The sequence below is a fragment of the Mirounga angustirostris genome, unplaced genomic scaffold, assembly GCF_029215605.1.
Source record: "Mirounga angustirostris isolate CCGP_5_RB_7025 unplaced genomic scaffold, mMirAng1.0.hap1 SCAF_5, whole genome shotgun sequence".
NCBI classification, from domain to species: Eukaryota; Metazoa; Chordata; class Mammalia; order Carnivora; family Phocidae; genus Mirounga; species Mirounga angustirostris.
The window spans coordinates 165,590,900-165,618,192 of NW_026991713.1; the positions used below are offsets into that span (position 1 = coordinate 165,590,900).

General features: G+C 38.6%; 1 protein-coding gene across 4 annotated transcripts in view; it reads left to right on the forward strand.

The window, feature by feature from the left end:
- Nucleotides 1-27,293, forward strand: part of LOC123844709 (S-adenosyl-L-methionine-dependent tRNA 4-demethylwyosine synthase TYW1) — a 205,474-nt gene that overhangs the window by 156,120 nt on the left and 22,061 nt on the right. For 3 of the 4 annotated variants that reach the window (XM_045875473.3, XM_045875472.3, XM_054507621.2), the window contains 2 exons: nt 15,669-15,779; nt 24,244-24,411. In XM_045875473.3, coding sequence (XP_045731429.1) covers nt 15,669-15,779; nt 24,244-24,411 — 279 coding nt within the window. The remainder of the gene's footprint in view (nt 1-15,668; nt 15,780-24,243; nt 24,412-27,293) is intronic. The other variant, XM_045875474.3, reaches the window with a different exon arrangement.

A 27,293-nucleotide genomic window follows, 5' to 3' on the forward strand; every position in this document is an offset into this window, starting at 1 on the left:
AATTAATAAAATCTTTAAAAAAAAAAGAGCACCTTCAGAGTCACCCTTTTGCACCACTCATGTTTCCTCCTGGTCATTAGCCCCTCTTCTGTCTAAAAATAATCACTGTTTTGACTTCTAACACTGTAAGGTAGTTTTCCCTGTTTTTGAACTTTACTGAAATGGAATTATACAGTACAGAACTGACCCTTGAACAATGCTGGGGTTGGAGTACCGACCCCTTGTGAGTTGAAAATCCATGTATAACTTTTGCCCCCCAAAACCAGCTACTGAAAGCCTGCTGTTGACCAGAAGCCTTACCGATAACATAGTCGATTAGCACATATTTTGTATGTTTTATGTATTATGTACTGTATTCTTACAATAAAGTAAGCTAGAGAAAGGCACACGTTATTAAGAAAGTCATAAGGAAGAGAAAATACATTTATAGTACTGTACCATAAACAGTTCACATATAAGTGGATCTGTGCAGTTCAAACCCATGTCGTTCGAGGTTTGCTTTACATGTTTGTTAGATTGATCCATGATGCCGTGTACAGTTGTAGTCCGTTCATTTCCACTGTCTTATTTCATTATATGAATATGCTACAGTTAATCTATTTTACTGTTGAAGAATAGTCACATCATTCCAGTTTTTGGCTATCATGAATCATCCTATTAGTAATATTCCTATACATGTCTTTTGGTGTATGTATTTGCTCATTAGTGTTGGCTATATATCTAGGAGTGGAATTGCTGGATCATTTGCTGTGCGTGCATTCAGCTTTAGTAGAAATGCCAAACAATTTCTAAAGTAATGTATGAATTTACACCCCTAACAGTGGTGTGTACAGCACAGTGTACCGTACAGTTGTTTTGCATCCTTGCCACCAACTGGTTTTGTCAGTCTTTGTAAGGTGGTTGTGAAGCAATATTTTCTTGTGGATTTAATCTGCATTTCTATTCATTGGTCATTTGGATGCCCTCTTCTGAGAAGGATACTTGCTTCAAAGTTAGTGTTCACTGTCAGTAAATTATAAAAACCATTCTTTTTTTTTTTTTTTAAAGATTTTATTTATTTGAGAGAGAGAGAATGAGAGACAGAGAGCATGAGAGGGAGGAGGGTCAGAGGGAGAAGCAGACTCCCTGCTGAGCAGGGAGCCCGATGCGGGACTCGATCCTGGGACTCCAGGATCATGACCTGAGCTGAAGGCAGTCGCCCAACCAACTGAGCCACCCAGGCGCCCGGGAAATGGGACATTTTAGAACTAGGGGAGTGTTAATCTAGTCCCTTTACTTTGAGATTTTTTTTTTTTTTTTTTTTTGAGACAGAGAGAATGAGAGAGAGCACATGAGAGGGGGGAGGGCCAGAGGGAGAAGCAGACTCCCTGCTGAGCAGGGAGCCCGATGCGGGACTTGATCCCGGGACTCCAGGATCATGACCTGAGCCGAAGGCAGTCGCTTAACCAACTGAGCCACCCAGGCACCCTATAAAAACCATTCTTATTCAAGGCCATACAGGAACATTTGTGGCTTTTGCCAATATTTCTTTTGCACATGTCTTTTTTCTTATTGGTTTGGTAGATATGAGGAAATCTCTTTTTTCACTCTATGGCTTGTCTCTTTCTTGTATCATATCTTTTGATAAGGAGAAGTTGCTAATTTTAATACAGTCCAGCTTAATCAGGCTTGCTTTTCTGTTGAGTGTGTTTTAAACTGTTTAAGAAAGTTAAGAAGAGATTCTTATTTTCTAAATATTTTGTTGTTTTTCTTTCACATTTAAGTCTATAAGCCATTAAAGAATTTTTTTAAGTGTGGGTGCTTTTAACTCCTTACATGAACATCCATTTCACCCAGGACTCTTTATTTAAAATACCATCCATTTCTACCTTGTTCTATAGTGTCAGTTTTGTAATAGATCAAGTATCCATACTTGTTGCTCATTTCTATTTTTTTGTTGAGTTATAATGGATAATTGATGTGACATTTTGTAAGTTTAAGGTGTGTTCATTTGATACATTTATATAATGCAATATGATAACCATGGTAGTGTAAGCTAACACTTCCATCACATCCAATAATTATCTTTTTCTTTATGGTGAGAACATTTAAGATTAGTCTCTTAGCAACTTTGAAGTATGTGATGTAGAATATTGTTAACTACTAATCACAGTGCTGTGCTTTAGATCTCCAGAACTTTATTCATCTTGTAACTGCAAGTTTGTATCCTTTGACTAAAATTTCTCCAATTCCCCCACTCCCCAGCCCCTAGTAACCACCATCCTGCTCTGTTTCCATTAGTTCAGCTTTTGTAAATTCCACATGTAAGTGATATCATACAGTTGACTGTTAAACATCATAGGGGTTCAGGGCACCAATCCACTGTGCAGTGGAAAATCTGCATATTAACTTTTGACTCCTCCAACACATATTTTGAATGTTCTATATATTATACTATATTCTTACAAGTAAGCTAGAGAAAAGAAAATGTTAGAACATCAAGGAAGAGAAAATACATTTACAGTACTGTATGTATATATTTACTGAAAATCTATGTGTAAGTAGACCCACACAGTTCAAAACTATGTTGTCCAAGGGTCGACAAGTTGTATTTGTCTTTTTCTGTTTGATTTACCTCTCTTATTATAAGGTCTTTGATGCCCATGTTTATCCATTTTGTCATAAATGGGAATATTTTCTTCTTTCTCATGGCTGAGTAATATTCCAGCGTGTGTGTGTTTGTGTGTGTGTATACACCACATCACAGGTTCTTTAACTGTTCATCTGTTTATAGACACTTAGGTTGTTTCCATATATTGACTATTTTGAATATCCTGTTTTCATTTCCTTTGGATATATACCCAAAGAAATTGCTGGATCATATGCCAGTTATATTTTTTTTTTATTTTTTGAGACTCCTTCATACTGCTCTCCACAGTGACTATACCAATTTACATTACCACTAACAGTTCCCTGAACCCGAAATCTAAAAAGGGTTCTCTTTTTTCCACATCCTTGTCAACACTTGTTTTCTCAAGGATTGCTATTCTAACATGTGTGTGTGTGAGCAGATACCTCATTGTGGTTTTGATTTACATTTCCCTGATATTGAGCATCTTTTCATGTACCTGTTGGCCATTTAGATGTCTTCTTTGGAAAAATGTCTGTTCAGTTCCTCTGCCCATTTTAAAATCAAATTGTTTGTGTTTTTTGTTACTGAGTTGGAGTTCTTTAGATATTAACCCTTTCTCAGAAAATTGTTTGTAAATATTTTCTCCCATTCCATAGGTTGTCTTTTCATTTTGTTGATGGTTTTCTTTGCTGTGCAGCTTTTTAGTTTGATGTAGTCCCATTTGTCTGTTTTTGCTTTTGCTGCTTATGCTTTTGTTGTCATATCCAAAAAGTCATTGCTAAGGTTAGTGTCAGAGAACTTTTTCTTTGTGTTTTCTTCTAGGAATTTTATGGTTTCAGGTCGTATGTTTAAGTCTTTAATCCATTTCAAGTTAATTTTTGTGTGTGTTGTAAGATAGGGGTCCTTTTTCGTTGCTCTGTATGTGATTATCCAGTTTTCCTATCACCGTTTATTGAAGAAACTATCCTTTCCCCATTTAGTATTCTCGGTTCCCTAGTCAAATATTAGTTGACTGTACATGCAGGGGTTTATTTTGGGCTCTTTGTTCCATCGGTTTATGTGTCTGTCTTTATGTCAGTGCCATACTGGTTTGATTACAATAGCTTTGTAGTAAACTTTGAAAGCCGGAAATGTGAGGCCTCCAGCATTGTTCTTTTTTTTAAATATTTTATTTATTTATCTGACAGAGAAGGAGAGAGAGCGCACACAAGCAGAGGCAGAGGGAGAGGGAGAAGCAGACTCTCCACCGAGCAGGGAGCCCAATGCGGGACTCGATCCCAGGACCCTGGGATCATGACCTGAGCTGAAGGCAGCCGCTTAACGACTGAGCCACCCAGGCGCCCCTGTTCTTTTTTCTTAAGATTGCTTTGGTTATTGAGGGTCTTTTGTGGTTCCATACAAATTTTCAGATTGTTTTTTCTGATTTGGTGAAATCCCATTGGAATTTTGATAGGGATTGCATTGAATCTATAGGTAGCTATCTATGGGTATTACAGACATTTTAACAATATTAATTCTTCTGATAGTTCACCGTATATTATAGGTATTTCATCTTACATTAATTTCTGCTTTTATTTCCTATTTTTAGATTACCATTCACTTTCTGACCTCCTGAGATGCTTATAGATATTCAATCTTTTTCTTATTTTTAAAATTGAGGGCTCCTGGGTGGCTCAGTCAGTTAAGCGACTGCCTTCGGCGCATGTCATGATCCTGGAGTCCCAGGATCGAGTCCCGCATCAGGCTCCCTGCTCAGCAGGGAGTCTGTTTCTCCCCCTGACCCTCCCCCCTCTCATGCTCTCTCTCTCAAATAAATAAATAAAATCTTTAAAAAAAATTGAGATATAATTCACAGAGCATAAATTTACCTTTTTATTTTTTTATTTTTATTTATTTATTTTTTAAGATTTTATTTATTTATTTGTCAGCGAGAGAGAGAGAGAGCACAGGCAGAGGGAGAAGCAGGCTCCCCGCTGAGCAAGGAACCCAATGTGGGACTCATCCCACGACCCTGGGATCATGACCTGAGCTAAAGGCAGATGCTTAATGACTGAGCCACCCAGGTGTCCCAATTTACCTTTTTTAAATGTATAAATTCACTGGTCTTTAGGTTATTCACAGAATTGTGCAACTGTTAGCATTATTTAATTCCAGACCATTTTAATAGTATCTGGCTTCTTTCGGTTAGCATAATTGTTTTCAAGATTCATTCATGTAATTGCTTGAATCAGAACCTCATCCTTTGTTTTTCTAGCTGAATAATACTCCATTGTATGGATACACTACATTTTGTTTATCCATTCTTCAGCTGATGGACATGAGGTTGTTCCTGCTTTTTGGCTCTTACAAATAACAGGCTGTGAATATTCATGTTCAAGTTTTAGTGTGAACCCATGTTTCTAATTCTTTCAGGTGTATCTGCCTAAGAATGGAATTATTAGGTCTTATGGTAATTGTATGTTTAACTTTTTGAGGAACCGCTGGACTGAAGCACAAAAGTTTTTCATTTTGATGAAGTTCAACTTATTTTTTTTCATTTGTTGCTTGTGCTTTTGAAAGAGTTTCATTTCTTAGCTCTTACATATAGATCTTTGATCAATTTTGACTTAATTTTCATGTGCAGTATGAGGTAGGGTTTCCACTTCATACATTGCATGTGAATATCCAGCTGTCTCAGGACTGTTTGTCGAGAGACTATTTTTCCTCCACCGAATGGACTTGACGTGCTTGTCAGATCAGTTGTCTTTGTGTGGTTTCACTTCTGGACTCAATTCTGTCCCATTGATCCATATGTCTGTTCTTATGCCGGTATCTCACACAATCTTGATTATTATAGCTTTGAGTAAGTCTTGAAATCAGGAAGTGTGAGTCTCTCAGATTTGTTCTTTTTCAAAGTTATTTTGGCTGTTCGGGTCCATATGCATTTCTCTATGCATCTTGAAAATCAGATCGCCCCCCCCCCCCGAAAAATGAGCAGCTGGAATTTTGACAGGAATTTTAAATTTTTTATTGAGATGAAATTCAAATAACATAAAGTTAAACATTTTATAGTAAAGAATTCACTGACACATTCATGATGTTATTCAATTACTACCTCTACCGAGTTCCTAAACATTTTCATCATTCCAAAATAAAGTCTTGTATCCAGTAAGTAGTTACTCTCCATCCTCCTTACCCAGTTGCTAAATCCCACTTATTCATGCTGCATAATATTTTAATATGCTATTGGATTTGGTGTGATAGCATTTCATTGAGGATTTCTGCATTTATGTTCATAAGCGATACTGGATATTTTTCTTGGGCTATCTTTGGCTGAAAGGTAATGTGGCCTCAGAGGAGTTCAAAAGTATTCCCTTTTCTCCTGTTAATGGGAAGAGTTTGAGAATTATTCTTGAAATGTTTGGCAGAATTCACCAGTGAAGCCATCTGCTTCTGGACTTTTTTTGGTTGGGAGTTTTTTGATTACTGACTTAATCTCTTTACTTGTTACAGATCTGTTGAGATTTTCTACTTCTTTGTGAGTCATTTTTGGCAATTTGTGTGTTTCTAGGAATTTGCCCATTTAATTTAGGTTATATCTAATTTGTTGGCATACAGTTGTTCACAGTATTCTCTTATACCCCTTTTTATTTCTGCAAGCTTGGCAGTATTGTCTCCATTTTCATTTCTGATTTTAGTTGTGTCTTCTCTCTTTTCTAGTCTAGTTACAGGTTTGTCAATTGTGTTGATATTTTCATAGGACCAACTTGGGGTTTCTTTCTTCTCTAGTGTTTCTCCATTCTCTTTTACTTCTGTTCTCATCTTTATTATTTCTTTCTTACTTTTTGCTTTTTTTTTTTTTAAGATTTTATTTATTTATTTGACAGAGAGAGACACAGCGAGAGAGGGAACACAAGCGGGGGAGCAGGAGAGGGAGAAGCAGGCTTCCTGCTGAGCAGGGAGCCCGATGTGGGGCTCGATGTGGGGCTCGATCCCTGGGTCTGGGATCATGACCTGAGCTGAAGGCAGATGCTTAACGACTGAGCCACCCAGGCCCCCCTTGCTTTTGTTTTAATTTACTCTTTTAGATACTTGAGGTATGAACTTAGGTTAATGTTTGAGATTTTTTTTTTTTTTTGTAGGTGTTTACAGCTATTAATTTTTCTCCAAGCACTGCTTTTTCAGTTTTTCATAAGTTTTGGTATGTTGTGGTTTTGTTTTTATTTATCTCAAAGTATTTTCTCTTTTCTTTTTTTTTTAAAGATTTTATTTATTTATTTGAGAGAGAAAGAGTGAGAGCACATGAGAAGGAGGAGGGTCAGAGGGAGAAGCAGACTCCCTGCCGAGCAGGGAGCCCGATGCGGGACTTGATCCAGGGACTCCAGGATCATGACCTGAGCCGAAGGCAAGTCGCTTAACCAACTGAGCCACCCAGGCGCCCGTATTTTCTCTTTTCATTTTTCCTCTGACCCATTGGTGTGTAGTGAAAAATTAACTTTACCTAAGATGTATGGCTTTTGCCCTCAGCTGCTGGGAGATGATCTCTTGATTCTTGGAATGTCCTACATGATAGGATTATCTTTGTTTGCATGGGGGCTTTGGTCACTGGACAGTCTAGAAATATGATTTATGGTGGAGGCTTTGGAGCCTTATTGGTTTCATAATTAATTTCATTATTAGTTCGAATCTCCAGAGGAACTGATAACTAAAAGTATGACCTTGAACCTCCAGGAGGGTCTGGAAACCCAACTTTAGCCATGTGGTCAGTATGTGATGGAGCTCCAATAAAAGCTCTGGACACCAAAGGCTCATGTGGGATTTCCTGGTTTGGCAATACTCTGATGAGAAATTGGCTGTTAATTTTGTTGATGATCCCCTGTGTGCCTGTTGTTTGGTGCATATATGTTTATAATTGTTATAGCTTGATGAGTTAGCCATTTTATCAATATATAAGGACCTTTCTTGTCTCTTGTAACGATCTTTTACTTAAAATCTATTTGGTCTGTTATGAGTATAGCCACCCCAGCTCTCTTTTGGTTACTGTTTGCATGGAATGTAATTTTTCCATCCTTTCACTTTCAACCTGTTTGTATCTTTGGATCTAAAGTGAACCTATTTTGTAGACAGCATAGAAGTCTTCAATTTTTTTAAGAAAAATCCATTCTGTCTTTTAATGGGTGAATTTAATCAACTTACATTTATTTATTTATTTTTTAAAAAGATATTTATTTATTTGAGAGAGGGAGAGTGTGAGATAGAGCTCAAGAGTGGGTAGGGTCAGAGGGAGAAGCAGACTCCCTGCTGAGCAGGGAGCCCGATGTGGGACTCGATCCCAGGACTCTGGGATCATGACCTGAGCCGAAGGCAGTCGCTTAACCAGCTGAACCACCCAGGCGCCCAATCAACTTACATTTAAAGTGTTTATGATAAAGACTTGTATGATTTTTGTTTTCTATATGTCTTGCATCTTTTTGTTTTCATTTCTTCCAGTACTGCCCTTTTTAGTTTGATTTTTTTTTCCTGTGTACCTTTTGATTTCCTCTTCATTTTCCTTTTTCTATGTTTTTTTTAGTTATTTTCTTAATAGTAGAAAAGACATTTAATTTATAACAGTCTATTTTGAATTCCTGCTAAATTAACTTTAAGTACATACAAAAACTGATCCTGTGCAGCTCTGGCTTCCTCCTTTATGTTGTTAATTTCACAGATTACATTTTTATATACTGCATGCCCATTTAACACAGATTTGTAATTATTCTTTTATGTAGATGTCTTTCAAATCACATAGGAAACAAAAAGAGGAGTTACAGACCAAAAATAGAGTAATACTGGCTTTTATATTTATCCTAATGTAGTTACCTTTATTGGAGTTCTTTATTTCTTCATTTGGTTTCAAGTTACTCTCTGGTGTCCTTTCCTGTTGTTCTGAAGGACTCCCTTTACCATTTCTCCTAGGGCAGTCTGCTCACAGTGAACTCCCTCAGCTTTTTTTCATCTGGGAGTGGCTTAGTTTCTCCTTTATTTTTTAAAGAACAGTTTTGCCAGGTATAATATTCCTGCCTGACAGTTTTTTTTCCTCTCATCTGTTTAAATGTCATCCCATTGCCTCCTGACTACTGTGGTTGGTGATGAGAAATATGAGAAATTAGTTCTAAATCTTATCAAGGATCTCTCATAGGTGATAAATCACTTCTGTTTTGCTGCTTTCAAGATTCTCTTTGTCTTTTGACAGTTTGATTATAATGTATCTTAGTATGGGTCTCTGAGTTTATCCTTTTTGGAGTTTGTTGAGCTTCTTGGATGTGTAGATTTATGTTTTTCATCAAATTTTTGAAGTTTTTGGCCATTCTTTTTTCAAATATTTTTTTTGCCATTTTTTCTTTTCTCTCCTGAGACTTTTGTAATGTGTGTATTAGTACACTTCATGGTGTTTTATGGATCTTTAAGAAGAAATGTAAATAATAAACTTACAACCCTTCTCTTCCTTTTGGGGAAGTAAACATTATTAGTAGCTTGATGTGTTTCCTTTAATGATTTCCTGTTGGGTCAGATTTTCTTCACTGAGTCTTATAACCTTGTCTTTACCCTCTTTCCTTGATCTGCATTTTCAGTTGTTCATTAAGGTTGAAATTGGTTGGTTACTTAATTTATTTTGAGAGTAATTCTATAACAGTTTTCCTGCTTATCTTTGAATGTGAAGAATGTTTCATTTGGTTGCATCATGAGTTGTATCTTTGAATTTATTTTCTTGTTCTTTGTTTATTTGACTTACCAGATTGACACATTTTGTTTTGTCTCTCACAAATAGTATAAAACTTAGTTTAAAGCCATTTCAGGGGCACCTGGGTGGCTCAGTTGGTTAAGCGACTGCCTTCAGCCCAGGTCATGATCCCAGGGTCCTGGGATCGAGCCCTGCATCGGGCTCCCTGCTCGGAGGGAAGCCTGCTTCTCCCTCTGCCCCTCACCCTGCTTGTGTTCCCTCTCTCGCTGTCTCTCTCTCTCTCTGTCAATTAAATAAATGAATAAAATCTTAAAAAAACAAACGAACAAAGCCATTTCAATAATAGGTACGGTTTCTAAGGAGTTTGATAGATTGCCCAGTTTCTAGTAGAGGTATTGAATGTTCCTTTGTTTTTAGAAACAATAGTCATCAGTGAGGAATTGTTTTGACGAGTTTTGTTTGTTTTTGCTTTAAGTCATTCAGTTCAGAATTAACTTTTTGACAAGCATGCAATTTGGTCAACATTCACTTTGGTTTTGTAAATTGAGGAGTTAGTACAAAAGGCAGCAGTGGTGGAATCTTACCTCTGCTGGTTTCCCAGCTCCTCTGCTCTTTTGGTATTACTACTGTTGCTAATTTTTTCTGACTCTGGTTTTGTTCAGTTACACACAACAGACAGCACTTTGTTTGCTTTGTTCACTGTTGTATCTCCAGCACCTAGAATTATGCCTGGCATAGAGAGGGACCCAGGGACTAGTGGTTGATGCCTGTGTAAACAAACGTATCTGTGGAGCAGCTGGTGGTGGTGGTGATAGTAGCTGAAATTTATTCATACCTTTCTTTGTGCCAGACCATGGTCTAAGTCCTTTGTTTTAGTGCTTTTAAGTTTACAATAACACCGCAGGATGCTGACACTATTACTCTCCCATTTGCAGAGGCATGGGGGGGGGGGGGCATGCCTGAACTCACACAGTTGATTCCAGAACCATAGCTTAATTGTTACTCCGTGGTTCTTTTATCATCTGATATTTTTTCCTCCTTTCTCCAGTCCTTCCTGACTACTCAGGCCTTTTCTACTTTGTACTTAATCCTTTTCTCCCTCAGTTCCCTTTGATAAGCATTTAACATTTACCTTTGGTATTTTGACCTCAGTTTTTAGTCCAGGTATTTTCAGTTCATGTATTGCTTCCCTCTAAGAACAGCGTAAGTTAAAACACAAATTTAAAATCTGTCACAAAGATCTGGTTTAAATTTTAGCGGTGAACAGATATCTAGGTCTCTTGCTAGAGACCAGCCACATTTGATGTGATATTACTTTCAGATATCTCCCCCGAGCCCCCTATATTACTGTGTTTGTGTGCACCACTGGGCAGGTCGGGGGGATCTTAGACTCTCAAATTTAACAGAAAATACATGAAATTATAACATGCCAACTTCTTGACATTTTTGACAAATTACATTGTGACATTTTACAAATAACACTGAACACTAAACAGCAAGTAGCTAAACTGTTTGCCTGAATTAAATACCTTCATGCTCATTTTTGTATTCTGTGGTATCACACTGTACCTGTCCCTACAGATAATATGCCACATTCAGAAAATTCTGCAGTAATAACCAATCCAGAGCCTATGCAAATTAAAAGTACTAAATCCCCAAACTGGAAAAAAAAAACAAGTTTAATTCAAATTAAATGAATACCATCCAGTTTACACTTTTTTCTTTTTTTAACAAAAAGAAGGATAAAATAACAGTGTTAAGTATTTCCTTTGCAAAGGAAATTCCAGCTTTCACCTTTCAAGCAACATCTGCACCCAGTTTTTGTTTTAATCTAATCTAACTAGTCTAACACCCTTTTGTTCTCCTAGAGCCTTAGGAACTGCTTTAACTAATTTTAAACAGACTTTAAATAAAGTCTCTGAAATGATTCCATTGAGCAAGCTCCCCACAGACACAGCAAAACCCAGAATGTGAAGTTGATAATTTGAAATAAACTAATCTAATCAAGTCCAATAATATTCCTTTTCCAGTAACCCCATAATGCTTCTCTTTGTCTACAGTGATTTGATTATAAATATGCTATAGATAAAAAGGTATGAAAATTAGTTATTTCTGCTGATCAAAAGATACGAAGAACGTGAAAAGGAAAGCCATAAAGTGTGTAGAAATATTTCTAAGACATTTATAATAGCCCTCTTATAGCCAGAATATAAAAAGAATTTGAAAAAAAAAAATCAGTAGGAAAAAGACAGCCCGTTAGAGAAATATTTAAAAACACGAGAACAAGTACTTCACAAAAGCCAACATCCAAATGGCCAGAAACATAATCAACTTCTTTAGTAATCAGGCAAATACAAAATAAAACAATGCAAGGGTGGCAGAATTTGAAGACTAACACCACCAAGTGTTGTGAAGAAAAACTGGAGCTCCGAGACACGGCGGGTGAAAGTACGGTGGAGTGACCTCGGGAGCTGGGCTGGCAGTATCTGCTAGCATTGCGTGAATACACATCCAGTGACCTGGCATTTCTGCACTGAGGTGCATCCAAGAAAAAATATGTGCTCTCGTGCATCCCAAAAGTTAAGTATAATAATGCTGATGGCAACGTTATTTTGTAAGAGATCCAAACTGGGAAAAAACAGGCAACTTTCACGAGTAGTATATTCGTATAATGGAGCACTGAATGGGAATGAACATGTCTGTACAGCTAGGTCCAACAGTATGGATAATCTCACAAACGTCAAATTCCATGAAAGAAGCCAGACCTAAAAGAATATATGTCATAATAGCATTTCATACAGTTTCCTAGAACAGGCAGAATTAAACTCCAGTGTCATAAAAATGTAACAGCATTTTTTATGTAACAGCTAAAAAGTGGAAGTGATCCAAATGTCTATCAGTGGGGGAATGGTTGAATAAATTGTTGTATATTCCAATAATGGAATACTGGATGACAAAGAAAATGAGAAAATGTCAACATCCAGTGACATGGATGCATTTTATATAAATACGTTGAATGACAGAAGCAAGACACAAAAGAACAATGGTTCCATTTATGTAGCTTTCAAACAGGCAAAAATCTAAAACAGTAATGTGAACATCAGGATATTAGGTTTCTTTGGGACAAAGGGAACAGATGGCGGCTGAGCGATGGGTGTTTTCTTTATATTAACCCCTTTAGCTACACATACATGTTTTATATACATTTCTCTTTGTATGTTTCATTTCACAATTTTAAAAGGTTAGGGTTACGGTTAGAGAGAGCCGTACTCTTTGGGTTCACATCCCAGCCTTGCTGCTTTCCAGCTGTGTAACTTTGGGAAATTCATTCAACCGCTCTAGGCCTCAATTTCATAACTGTAATGTGAAGATAATAATCAGACCTATTTTGTAAGATTTGTTGTAAAGATTGGACAAATATTGGAATCTTTGCTATGATATTAACCACTTAAAACCACAGCGTGTGGTAAGTGCTAAGTGATTGCTAACTCCTGCTATTGTTACCGTTGGTATCATGGCCAGTTTGTTTGTTCAAAGGAATTTTAAACTCCCACTGGAGTTAACATTCTGCTTATAAATATATCATGGCTCTCCATGTAGGTGAGGTTTTGTTCAGGTCTCAGAAAAGTTTCTTTTCTTTTCTTTTTTTTTTTTTTGAAGTAAAAAAACTTTATTGCAGATGACACTTTGTATACAAAGTCCAGTAAAATAAACAATTAAAATTAAGTGAATTTATCAAGGCCACTGGATAGGTTAGTTTGTATTATGAAGTTTGTTCATTCTTTTGGGTATGATATATATCCATTATATGTTATATATAATAGTATACTATAATACATATAATATACTGTAATATATAAGATATGTGTATCATTTATACAGTTGGCCCTTGAACAATGTGGATATTAGGGGTATTGACGCCCCCCAGTAAAAAACGCACATATAACTTTTGACTCTCTAAGAAAGAAAAGTTTATTTTCTTGACTGTCCATGTTATTTCACAAACTAATTACTAGGTATTTTATAAATGTATTTTACAATTTAAGTAGAATTTGCTTTGCCTTGCATTTCATAGTGGTCATTGCTGGGATCTAGTAGCTAATACTGTTTAGGACCTACTGGTGTCAGTCTGGGTTCTAAGTTCTACATGGATTCATGCTTTTTATCCTGTGTAGGACCCCCATTTTACACAGGGTGGAAACTGAGAACACGGGCGCCTGGTGGTTCAGTTGTTAAGCATCTGCCTTCGGCTCAGGTCATGATCCCGGGGATCCTGGGATTGAGCCCCCACGTCAGGCTCTCTGCTCAGCAGGAAGTCTGCTTCTCCCTCTCTCTCTGTGCTCTCTCTCAAGTAATTAAATAAAAATCTTAAAAAAAAAAAAGAAGAAGAAACTGAGAACAGAGGGATAAAGGTAGCTAAGTATGTGGTCTGGGATTCAGTCTGGCCCCAGCACCCATATTTACTCCACTAATCTATGCCAGGAAAGTTGTTCGTTTTTATACTTTTATTTAGTAACTGGCCACTTTTCCGTAGCATAATTTTTTAGTTGACTTTCTTAGGTTTCCAAGAAGTCAGTTATATCATTTGCAAGTAATTATTTTTTGTATAGTATCCAGTAATTCTTGTTCCCTTGCCTTATTGCTTTGATTTTAGCTTTCAGGGGAAGTGTTGATAAAAACAACAGAATGGACATTCTTCTGTTAGTCTGACTAAATGGGAATGCCTGTATTTTTTAAATGACTGAGAATGAATTTGACTATTGACTGGAAAGTGTTTCCTTTATGTTAAGAACGTGTTTTAATTGTTTAGTTACCAGATGGTCTTTGATTGTTTATTCTACTTTGTTTTAAAATTAGGGATGGCTGTTAAGTTATATCAAGTATCTTTGTGTATCTCTGAAGATGACCACATGGATTTTTCTGTGTTGAACCATGTAATGAATCATCTTTGCATTCCTAGAATTTTTTTTAAGATTTTATTTATTTATTTTAGAGAGAGACCATGAGCCCGGGGAGGGGCAGAGGGAGAGAGGGAGAGAGAATCTCAAGCAGACTCCTCGCTGAGCGCAGAGCCCGATGCGGGGCTCCATCCCACGACCCCAAGATCATGACCTAAGCCGAAATCAAGAGTCGGACGCTCAACTGACTAAGCCACACAGGCGTGCCCCACATTCCTAGAATTTTTAACATAGTGCCGAATCTTATCTGCTAAAATTTCTGTAAGATTTTTGTGTATATAAGTACAAATGAGAGGGGTCTGCAGTTCTCTGCCATTTTTGTTAGATGAATTCTAGTTATGTAAGAGGAATTTGGAAGATTTCTGTCTTTTCATGCATTATATACTGTATTTTAAAATAATTTTTGAGAAAATTTTATGGTATGGCTGCCTAATACTGTTCATTAGTTTTTTTCACTAAAGATCTCAAGTGTTTCTTCTTTTTCACTAATTACAGAAATCTTCAAACATAGATAAAAGTAGAGAGGTTGATGTCATTTTGTTCATTTCTCACCTCACTTTGTTTTTCTCTCAAGTATTTTGAACCTTGCTACTTAAACCATGGATATTGCCTGAGAACTTGCTGCAGATGGATGTAATCATTCACACATAAGCACATACATCACATCACCTTTACCATACACTGTTGGTTAGAGGCAAGTCATAGATCCTGCGCCCGCTCTTGCTTTAGGTTTTCAACTATTATTAGTAATGTTCTGAGATGGTGAAATAAGCCTTTGAACATTTAAAAATTTGTCTTGGGTCCTGGAAGGGAGTTACAGTAAGTCAAAGAGCATAAACTTTTTAAAGCCTTTGATGTCTGGTGTCTAATTGCTTTTCAGAAAACCAGTACCTCTTTTGGTTAAAGGGTAAACAGGTGACAACACTGACAGTTCATAAATGTGCCTTTTCTGCCAACAAGATCATTAAGTGACGAGAGAGCAGGAAAGAAGACAAGAGTCATTAGAAATTCTTATCATAAACACTTGAGTGATTGGTACCTGAAAGCCTGAAGGTTATGTGAATTAATTTTCAACAGTCTTAAACTATTTGGTCAGTTTGCTGTTCCTTACTAAATCTAATTCATTGTGTGGTTGTCAAGAAACATTTGGGTGCCTAGTCTAGTGTTAGAGATTATGAGTGAGAAAAGATAAATGCTAGCATCTGTGCCCCTAAAAGGCTTAGGGGAATCTTACTATATTGTGTACATTTTTTTCATCTTTCTACAAAATATAACTTCGACTTACAAAAGTTCATACTGAATTTCACCTAAGCTGGGTTCTCATTGAAGAAATTTGAGAATCTTCCTAGGTGTGACTTCCACCAAGATAAAAACAAAGTTGGCTTTTCCTCTGTTTTAGCAACAGCGTACTGTGTACAGACTGACTCTAGTGAAAGCATGGAATGTGGATGAACTCCAGGCCTATGCTGAGCTGGTGTCCCTGGGGAATCCCGACTTCATCGAAGTGAAGGTAAGCTCCTTCTGGCTAGTGTCATCATATTTCCCATGGTGCTTTGTTGGCCACGGTGAAGTTAGCATCTTTTAAAACTCTACAGGGGGATCCCAGATGTTTTATTTATTCATTCAGAAGTATTGATCAAGAACCTGGCACTGTTCTAGGCATTGGGGATAAAAACAGTAAAGACTAAGCTTTTGCTCTTATAAAGCTTATATTTATAGAGAGGTAGACAGTCAACACAAAATGAATAATCAAAAACTACATTGTAACATTAATATTTTGAGAAATAAAATAGTGTTATAGTGAGGAATTGGTTGGCTTTAAAATAAACTTTTATTGTGGAAAATTTCAAACATAAACAGAAGTAGAGATTGGTCTAATGACCCTCCATCCAATCATCGCCTGACTTCAAAAGTTACCAACTCTGACCAGTCTTGTTTCTACTCTACCCCTACCCATTTTCTCTGCCTTACCCTGTTATTTTGAAGCAAAGTCCCACATTATATGACTCATCCGTAACTGTTTCAGTCTATGTCTCTAAAAGATATATCCTCACTTTAAACACTTATTCAGAATACTGTTCTAACAACTGTACGGTATTAACAATAGTCATTCAAGTATCGAAAATAGAAGGTTTTAAACTTGACCAATTATTTCTTCTTATTTAAACAGTCTTCGTGAATCTGGGTCCAAATAAGGGTCATTGACTGAAATTGGATTATTTCTCTCTTCAATTTCTTTTAGTTTGTTAGTTCCTCTTCAGTGTGTTCTCTCTCCTCGGTCCCACCTCCCACACCAATAATTTTTGTTGAAGAAAATGGATCATTTATCCTGGCTAGTTCCCTGTGTCTTTATTGTAGATTTTGCTGATTGCACGTTCCTGTGCCCCCTGTATTTCCTATAGATTGGAAGTAAGATCAAGAGAAGATTGATCAGGGGTGTGTGTGTTGTGTGTGTGTGTTTGCATTTCAAGATTGGTCGGTGGTATTGTATACTTACAGCAGGAGGCAGTCATGTCTGGTTGTCTCTGGCCTGTTTTTGCCAGTGTTTCTTTGGGATGGATTCCTGTAAATGGATTGATGTGCCAAAGGGCAGATATTGTTTTGGTAGATATTGTGATGGGCTGTTTCAGATTTCATAAGGAGGACTTTCCTGAGGAGCTGACTTTTTTACAACTGATTCCTAAATAGTAGGAAGCAATGCGGTCCACAGAGGCTTGGGGTCAGAGCACTCTGCGCTGTTGGCACAGGTAGCATTGAGAGGTCTCATGTGATCTCAGTGGGACAGCTGGAGTTGGCAGAGACACAAGGTGAATCACAGAGGTGGAATGGGGCCAAATTCTGTTAGAACTTTCAAGCAAGAAAAGAACTGGGTTTTATACTAAGTTTAATGGTAAACTTTTTGAATAGTAGGTGTGCTGGGCAAAGGTTTTAAGCTGGCGTGTGATGTGATCTGATTTGTGATTTTAGAAGATCACCTTGCTGCTGTCATGAGCGGGTTACAGAGATTCAGAGTAGGAGCAGGTAGACCAGTTATAAAGCAAGAGATGTGGTGGCTTGGGGAAGGTCATTGGCGATATAGTTGGAGAGGAGTGGGTGCACTGGGGATAAATTTTGGAAGTGGAACCGACAGACCTTGTTGCCAGTTGAGATGCAGGGAGTGAAAGAACAAACAGAATCAAGAATAGCACCTGGGGGCGCCTGGGTGGCTCCGTCGTTAAGCGTCTGCCTTCGGCTCAGGTCATGATCCCAGGGTCCTGGGATCGAGTCCCACATCGGGCTCCCTGCTCGGCAAGAAGCCTGCTTCTCCCTCTCCCATTCCCCCTGCTTGTGTTCCTGCTCTCACTATTTCTCTCTCTGTCAAATAAATAAATAAAATCTTTAAAAAAAAAAAAAAAGAACAGCACCTGGGTTTTTGGCTGAAGTGATCGTGTGGATGTGGAACAATTTACTGAGGCGGTAAAGACCAGTGGAGGAGGGCGGCAAGTCTGCGGGTCATTTCACGAGTTCTGTGTTGGCCTCAATCATTTGAGAGATCTTTTCAGTGTACAGGTCCAGGTCCAAATAGGCCATAGTTTATATAAGCCTGGAGTTCTGGGGATAAGACAGGGCTGGCCGTAATAATTTGGAAGCCATCAGCATGCCATGGTGGTTAAAGCTGTGGAGTGTTACGAGGCAGATGGTTTTTTTGGACAACTAAGAATCCACACAATGAGAGAAAGTGACTGGAAAATTCGCCCGGTCTCTGAAAGCTCCACCCTTCAGTGTATGCGTATGAAGCGGTTGTACTCCATGTCATTTCAGGGGCGATTCAGTTTCACAGCTGTCTTTTAGTAAGTCCCGCTTTCTGTGGTACTGTACTCTGGAGGGCCAGGGAGGTGGGAAGAGATGAAATGTTGCTGTCTGAGTGTGCAGCATTCCATCTCTAGTCAGGTCAAAGATACTCTTTTCTTTTGAAACTGCTCTTAATTTTAAAAAGGCTACTCTTGGCGAGAGCTCTAATGATGCAAAGATGCAAACTGCATCTGCAGTGTGTGTGTCAGCTTAAGAAAACCTTGCCAGCGTCAGGGATTAATGGTGTTTTGATGTGTGATTTAGCTGTTAAAGAATGCTGCCTCCAACAATGTTGCAGTAAAACTTCTATTATAAAGCAAATTGGCTGGATCACACGGTCACCTTTTTTCTCCCTCCCTCCTTTCCTTCCTTCCTTGTTTACAGAAAAGAATCACCCAGTATTATTTTTAAAAGAAAGATGACTACTTTGTAAACAGTGTAATTCTCTGATGAGTATTTTTTAGTTTGACAGACTAGTAACGTAACTTCTGTCTACAGCTGAGGTGTTGTAATAACATAGCGTCTTTCAAACTAGAGTTCCATTTTACTATTTTACCCTTGCATCCAACAGATATTGTTCAGCTCTCTCCATGTGCCAGGCCTCATCAAAGCACCAGAGATACAACGTTTGATAGGGATATGTTGTTTGGGAAATGGATGGTCTTACTAAACAAGGCAAAGTCTACAGAAGTAAAGTGAGTCACTTGGAGAGATCTTGTTTAAAAAATTTTAGAGAAATACGTAATCTAATCTCAATTTTAATTTCTTACGTGAATGGTAAAATATAACCTAACACATAACAGTTGTATCAGGGGAAAGCGTGGTGACGATCAGCTCGTCTCTTGTAGAAGGCCTGAGGGAGAAACGGCCTGCCTTATCCATACCTGAGCCGTTGAGGACTGGATCACATGCTTTGTTAAATTCAGCCCTGATTTGTCCTGCAGGTTAATGAAGTATCTTCCTTTTTTATTTTTTATTTTTTATTTATTTTATTTTATTTATTTGACAGAGAGAGACACAGCGAGAGAGGGAACGCAAGCAGGGGGAGTGGGAGAGGGAGAAGCAGGCCTCCCGCAGAGCAGGGAGCCCGATGTGGGGCTCGATCCCAGGACCCTGGGATCATGACCTGAGCCGAAGGCAGACGCTTAACGACTGAGCCACCCAGGCGCCCCGAAGTATCTTCCTTTTAAGCTGAAGTAGCAAAAGGGATGTTTGCCGAATATAGTATACTTAGGAAGCAGAACAAGTTCTAGAATATTTATGGATTATATTTTTAACCATATACATTTGGATATATTGATATAAGGAAAGTATGGAAGGATATAAGACTGTTCACAGTGTTGTATGTAGAAGAAGGACAGGGAGAGGCTTAGGAATTTTATTTTTCACATTTCCGTGCTCTGCGAATTATTACAGTGAGCGTCCATTACTTTTGTAATCCCAGTGTTTGAAATGAAATCAGTCAAGGAGAAGGCAGGCTTTCCTGTTGAATAGAGTTAAACTGCTTAAGGTCTGAAAAAGCATTTTCATTATTGTTGTTGTCTTATTAATTAAAGTGAAAAATTTTCTGAAATGGAGGAGTTTTAAAAATAGTAATAACAAGCCCTCCCTGAAAAACATTTGATGAGAGCTAGCAATATGGTAGGCTAAGTAACCTCAGATTCCTCCAAAAACAAACATTTAGAAGTAACTGTGTTAAAATAAACATACTTTTGAAAGCATAGCCATCTGTCAGGTCCGTAAGGGAGTTCCTTCGGGGCTTGAAAAAGAGAGACCACCCTGGTGGTACTTCGTAGCTCTGGTAGAGATAGGGCTTGGGTTTAAAGCACCAAACACTAGGCCCTTTCACTTCCAGTGAAAGCACAAATTAGGGTAAAATTTACCCACTGACATAGAATGGTACTTGGAAGCTTGTCCTTCACCTGTGCTCTTGATTAAAAAAAGAAGTCTCCCAGGGTCTGACCCTCACTAGGGCATGGCATTAAAATTTTAATAGTACCTCAGGGTCACGTAAATGCCCTGAAGATGTGAGATTGATAATACAAATTGACACTAGGCTAGTGATAGGCCTGGGGCTCCCTGCAGAAGCAAACACATTACTTGTTCATGTCTCTTGTCTTTTCCAGGTGTGTGTGAGTGTGCGTGCACGCACAAGGGTCTCTCCTAGTCTGCACACACTGGAGTCTTGCGGGGAATGGGGAGGAGCACAGCTTTGATACATTCCTAAAAAGTACTGATGTAGCCTGGGCCAGGTTACTGATCCTCTTTGAGCCTAAATTTCCTCAATATTAAAATTAGAATAATAGTATCACTTTAATAGGTTTGTTTTGAGAATGCAGTAGGATAATATATGCCTGGATTCAGTAAATATTTAGATCACTTTTCATTAAGCACATTTATTTAAACTAAATCAATAGAAGCTTTTTCTTTATTATATTGGTTCCCTCTTTTCTTTCACTGCTAGTCTTATAAAACATTTTTCTGTTTTATTCCCTGTGAATGAACATACATTTTAGCTTCATTAGACTTAAAGAGGCCTTTATTTGCTAGCCCAAGAAACTTAGTGATCATTATTTGCTTGCTTGTTTGTGAAAATGTGTTTCATGTTATAAACATCTGCCGTATTGAGAAACTTTCATAACACAATCCATTTGTAAATGAAATACTGTCTTTATATTCTCTCCCTTGCATTGCACCTTGAGGATAGTAAGTGCTCGGTAATAATTTGTTGTCAGATGATTTAAACCTCCTTTACGATTTTGGCACCGTAACTGTCTACAGAGCTCATTCCTTGCAGAGTGCATTTTGTAAAACAAATGTCTTAGCCTGACCTCGCTCCCTTTCTTTGCACAAAGGTAAAGAATATTACCAGTTATTCACATAGCGGTCCCCAGCTTGCTTCATAACTGATCATTAAAGAGCAGAAAAATCCTGAATAATGTGAATGAAATTTTATGTTAGATCACAAGAGGGTTCTGGAGTTTAATGACATATAGAAGAATATATGACTTGATCTTTAGGTCATTCAGCATAGATTGGTTGGGGATACAGAGAAAAACACGGGCAGCCCTTCCCTCTATAAGCTCAGAATTTAGACAGAATTATACCAGTTATCTGGTAAAAGCTATGTACAGGATATGATGAGATGGGATCAGATGGAGGAGGAGTTCCTGAACAGAGATCAAAGACATGGTGGAAAATTTAGCCAGGTAAAAACTAATGGGGCAGTTCCGTAGGAAAGCCTCGTGCTGTGCTGAGAAGCTTAGGCTGTTTTTTTTTTGTGGGAAGAGCTATTCAAACATTTTTAGGATAGAGTGTCATGTTTTGGGTATATTGTGCAAAAAGTCATGAAGACAACATTTCTCATCAGACTATAGGAGACAAAAACAATATCAGGGGTCTTTTGACACCCAGTCAGTTTAATTAAAATATCAAATAGTCAGACTGACAAAATACTGCTCTTCCTACAGACCTTCAATCCCCAGGCAAACTGTCCAAGCAGCCAGTGAAAGACCTTATGGCCTTCATGTCCTAGAACAGAGCGATCCATCTGAAAAGCACCAATGTCATGGTGTGGGTTATGCTTTTCACTGCAAACCCAGAGATGCATAAGTTGTCCTGTTCTTCAGGAACTTTCTTTGGGTCTGCTTGTCACTCCTTAATCTATAGATTCTGAAGTGAGTGCTTTTCAATTGCCACATTGTACCCATCTGTTTTCTTTTTTTTTTTTTTAAAGATTTTATTTATTTATTTGAGACAGAGAGAATGAGAGACAGAGAGCATGAGAGGGAGGAGGGTCAGAGGGAGAAGCAGACTCCCTGCCGGGCAGGGAGCCCGATGCAGGACTCGATCCGGGGACTCCAGGATCATGACCTGAGCCGAAGGCAGTCGCTTAACCAACTGAGCCACCCAGGCGCCCCTCCCATCTGTTTTCTTGAGTTCATTCTTTTTTCAAAATCGTGAGGGGAAAAGTTGGTGCTGGTGATAGAGGGGGTGGGGGCAGGGTGGTGGTAGGATGAGAAGGTAGCAGACCGCTGTGATACAGAAAATGAAGCCTTTTTAGACAATTTAGGTAGCGAGATCAGGAATAAAATCAGGGCAAGTCATCGGTTAGGATGTGTAGGAGTGTAGGATGGAGTGAAGTAGCCAGAGAAGAGAAGGGAGCACCAGAGGAGGGGGCATTAGGAGCCTGACTGAGGGAGGGCTCGGGCTTCCCAAAGGTGGCTCTCCATAGACTAATTCACTGACACCGATTTCTGCCCAGAGCACTTCTGTCACAGAGAACACTGGGGCTCTGTGGTTGGCCCAGAAAGTTGCTCGCACTGCCTACCCCAGAGGATTTGGTCTGGCCGAAATGAGAACTTTTATGTAAAAGAATTTGGCTAAGTATGAAGCACTATGTGAACGAATGGGAAAGTGTCACATGAAGGCATAATAATACAGCTGTGGCATTCATTCTCTCATTGCCTTTCCAAAGCAAGTCTGTGCTTAATGTCTCATGATTTATTATTGCTAAGTAGGAAATATTAAAATGTTTTCCAAAGCCCTTGTTGTAAATATAAGTTCTCATCTCAAGCCTCTGTTTCAAGGAACTTCTTAAATATGAACAGTAAATTCCTTTGTATTAGCTATTGTGTACATGCTTGTTCATATAATTCACATATCATAAACAGCATTTAAATTGAAATAAAGTTCATTTTTATGACTAATTTGACCTACCAGTAAATCATTTTTGTGTTTTGTATACATTTGGGGAAACGTAGCACAATTTTGCAGCCATACCTAAAGATTTTTAAAACTGTTATATTATTTGCTTTTTTAAATTCACCTAAATCTCAAGCTCAGTTTAATGAATTCTGTAAATCATCGGGCTGATAGGGAAGATGCTCTTGTTTATTACAACTAAGCTGGGTCGCTTCTAGTTTATGTTCAGCAAAGGTCATCTTGGTTTAGCATACCAGTAATCTTTTTGAACAGCCATCTGGAGTCAAGCATTTTGCAGAGCTCATCTGAGTCTTCAGCCAACTCCTAGCTTCACCATCTGCAGGGTCACGGTCACTCTACAGTGCTCATCTGTGGGTTTTTTCATAAAGTGGCACCATACCCCCTCCAATCTGTGTGTGTGTGTGTGTGCGCGCGCGTGTGCACGCGTGCGCATATGTGTCCACATCCATGTGTGTGTGAAAGAGAGTGTGAGTGGATGTCTTTTTATTTCAGTTATTCCCTCCTTAGTAGTAGCATATCTAGAATATTCAAAACACTTGTCAAGAAAGTTTGATCCTGGAGTATTTAAAGAGCCTACAAAGTTAAGATATTCCTTATTATTGGTAAATGCATCATTATGTAACTTACCAAAGAGAGAACTTAATTATGAAACTTTGGGGTCCTATATGCCTGGGCCGTCAGGGAGAGTTCAAAAGACTTAGAAGCTTCAGAAATTTCTGGAGAGGTGAGACACATGCTTATACATGTAAGTGTGTGAAAGGGATGTATTTATAGCCACAAATGTATTTCCTGTTTGGCGTGAATCTGTGTTTATACATATCCATTTACAAAATGCATTACCAAGTGATCTCCTTAAAGAATAATTTCAAAGGGATCCCTAGCTGGCCCTTTACAGGAAAACCTTACCAATCTTATGAAACTTCAGCTGCACTGGAAAATGGGAGCTCATTTATTTTCCCAGTGAGTAAGTTGTTCACTGAATTTTTGTGGGTGTCAACCATGCCTCCATTAGTGGTCCAGGAGATTATAATTCCTTGAAAATTAATCTATTATAGTGCACAAAGGAATCTGAATGAAAAGATACGTTATTGGTTCAAATACAGTGCTCTGCCCTAGCATAGATTGTGACCGCATGAGCATGAAGCAAGGGTACCTGAGCACTGCAGTCACAGGGTGGGGAGGGCACTGGCCTGGGAGCTCCTGCCTACTTGTGTGAGCTCCTAAGCAGATTTTATCATCTCTAATGCACTATTACTTTCTTCACCTTTGCATTGGATTGGACTGGATTGGATTGGATTGGATTGGGTGGGTTGGGGTTGGGTAGATTATCTCTAGAAGCCTTTCTGGCTTTGACACTCTTGTTCGATGACATTTAAATAGGTCTGTAATTATCTGTAACTGTTGTAATGCTTCCCCAGGGTGTCACCTACTGTGGGGAGAGTTCAGCAAGCAGTCTCACCATGGCCAATGTGCCTTGGCACGAGGAGGTGATACACTTTGTCCGTGACTTGGTGGATCTGATCCCCGACTATGAAATTGCTTGTGAACATGAACATTCCAACTGCCTCCTGATAGCTCACAAAAGGGTAAGAAGAGCTCAACTATGCATTCTTCTATCTGCTCCTTCTCCTCTTTAGTTTCTCCTCCCTTTATTATGAGTAGGTATCTGCTTGTTTGCTACCTTTCCTGAAACAGACTTAAGGAAGCCCTCAGTGGGTGTGTGGGTAATGATGTGCAGAACAAAGGCCAAAGAAATATAGAAAAAAAATTAAACTTCCTTACAACTTACAGCCCATTGACAAGTACTTGGGACAGACAGGGTGACCTTCCTCCAGAAACTCAGCTGCCTCAATGTTAATACTTTGCTAAAGGCAAAAGGCAGCCTTAGTTTGACATTAGCCCGACCACCAGGATCCTGTAAGTCTTCTTTAACGTCGAAAATCCTGGGGCGCCTGGGTGGCTCAGTCGTTAGGTGTCTGCCTTTGGCTCAGGTCGTGATCCCAGGGTCCTGGGATTGAGCCCCACGTCGGGCTCCCTGCTCAGTGGGAAGCCTGCCTCTCCCTTTCCCACTCCCCCTGCTTGTGTTCCCTCTCTCACTGTCAAGTAAATAAAATCTTTTTTAAAAAACAAAAAACATCAAAAATCCCTTTGGAAACTTCCTTTTTCTCTACCCCTCCACCCCAAGATATAAGTTAGTGATCATCCTCCAAACATATGGCTCCCTGATATACAGCTGAAGGGTCTCATGACTGGGGTCTTACTAGACAGTAGTAAATGACATTATCCTAACAACAGCTAGCTCCTCAAGGTCCTGGAAACCTTGCTTCCAAGTTCCTTAGAGACTTATGCTGTCCCTAACCTCCTCCCAACTTGAAAATATATAGTCAGTCACTCCTCACAACCCCAGTGTAGCTCTTTCTGCCCACAGGTTCTGTCCCTGTGCTTTAATAAAACCACCCTTTTTGCACCGAAGATACCTTGAGAATCGTTTCTTGCTCTTGGCTCCTGGACCCCAGCATTTCACATCAGATAGGATGACTGTTGTTGAGACTAGATGAAAGCACAGTGAGGTTTGTTAGACTACTCTGCCTGATTTTCTGTTCAAGTTCTCCATTAACAAATACTTTTTTTTAAAAAAGTAAACATGGATGAACCCTGAAAACATTATTCTAGGTGAAAAAAAAAACCAGACAGAAAAGGGCACATATTGTATGATTCCGTTTACATGAGATGTCCAGACCAGTTAAATCCGTAGAGACAGAAGGTAGATTGGTGGTTGCCAGAGACTGGAGAAGAGCAGTCTGGGAAGTGACCACTAACAGGCACAGGTTTTCTTTGGGGGTGATGGAAATATTCTAGAAATATCGAGTGGTGCCGGTTGTCCATCTCTGTGACTATACCAAAAATCACTGAATTGTACACTTTAAAAGGCTGAATTTTATGGCATGTGAATTATATCACAATAAAGATAAATTAATACCAAAAAGATAATAAAGGTCAAGATTGGAGTACCTCTTCTTATAGAAGTGCTTTTTATGCAAGTAAAGTCAGGCTTAATTTGAACATGAAAGAACATTTTATCCTCCCCAAAAACCTTAAATGGCTTCCTGAACAGCTTCTCAGGTTAGCGACATTTAATAATACAAGATTTGCTCAGTTAAAATTTCACATCCTCTGGTCTCAACAAACACCTGGTTAAAAGGCTCTTGTGCTTTAGTTGCAGTGAGATTGTGTGTAGATGACCTGTGGTCTGTCAGACTTAAATATTTAGACAGAAGAATATGTTCTGGGACATCAAGGGACATCAAGGAACAGAGAAACAAAGACCACCTGGTATTTGAAATGTTAATTAAAGTAGCTACAAAGCTAATTAACTTACGAAGCAAATCTTAAAAATTAAAGCCAAAAAACCTGAATTTTATTTTCTAGTTTTTCATTCACTGTTATCTTAGGTAAGGTAGTGCCTTTAAAAAAACATTATTTGATTGAAGAGGCAGTGCTCTGAAAATAATCCTGACCATGGTGGTAAAGTTCTCTCCTCTTCCATTGAGACTGTTCTTCACATCATAGCCAAAGAAATCTGTATAGAATATTGATCTCTGCTGCTCAGATGCTTCAGTGACCTCCCTTTGCTTTTAACATAAAAATCAAAATCCTTAATGTGACTCTAGGACCCAGCATGAGAAGGCTATCTACCTCTCCAGCTCTTAAACTGCTCTTCTCTCCTCTCTCTCTGCACTTTCTTTATTTTCTCAGCCACAATAGGTCTTTTCCTTTAATTAGGATGGAAATTATATACTCTTTTCTGTTCTTTTAGTGGTTGCAGTAGGAATGACTCTATGCATCCTCAACTAATCAAAGTCTAATGGTAATGAATACTTTTATGCTCTAACTACAGTGCAAGGACCTGAGAACACCTTATCAACCTCCATTTTTCCCTTCCCAACTCACCTGCTGTTACTGTTGTGTCCATTAATGATAAATGTGTATAAGGAAAATATTGTTAACTGCCTTATATAGTCAGGATTCCTTTAGATTTACATGCATCTTGGGGCGCCTGGGTGGCTCAGTCATTAAGCATCTGCCTTTGGCTCTGGTCATGATCCCCGGCTCCTGGGATCGAGCCCTGCATCGGGCTCCCTGCTCAGTGGGGAGCCTGCTTCTCCCTCTCCCACTCCCCCTGCTTGTGTTCCCTCTCTCGCTATGTGTTTCTCACTGTCAAATAAATAAATAAAATCTTAAAGATGCATGTAAATCTTTTTTTTTTTTTTTTAACACTGTTGTGCACTCTGTTCCTTTCTGCATTTTTTGATCCCCTATATGGGAATTGTTTTCCTTCTGCCCAGAAAACACTGTTTACAATATACTTTAGTGGGAGTCTGCTGATAGAAAATTCTGTTCTTGTTTGTCTGGAAATGTATATTTTGGCTGGGGATAAAATTCTAGGTTGACATTTGTTGCCTTTCAA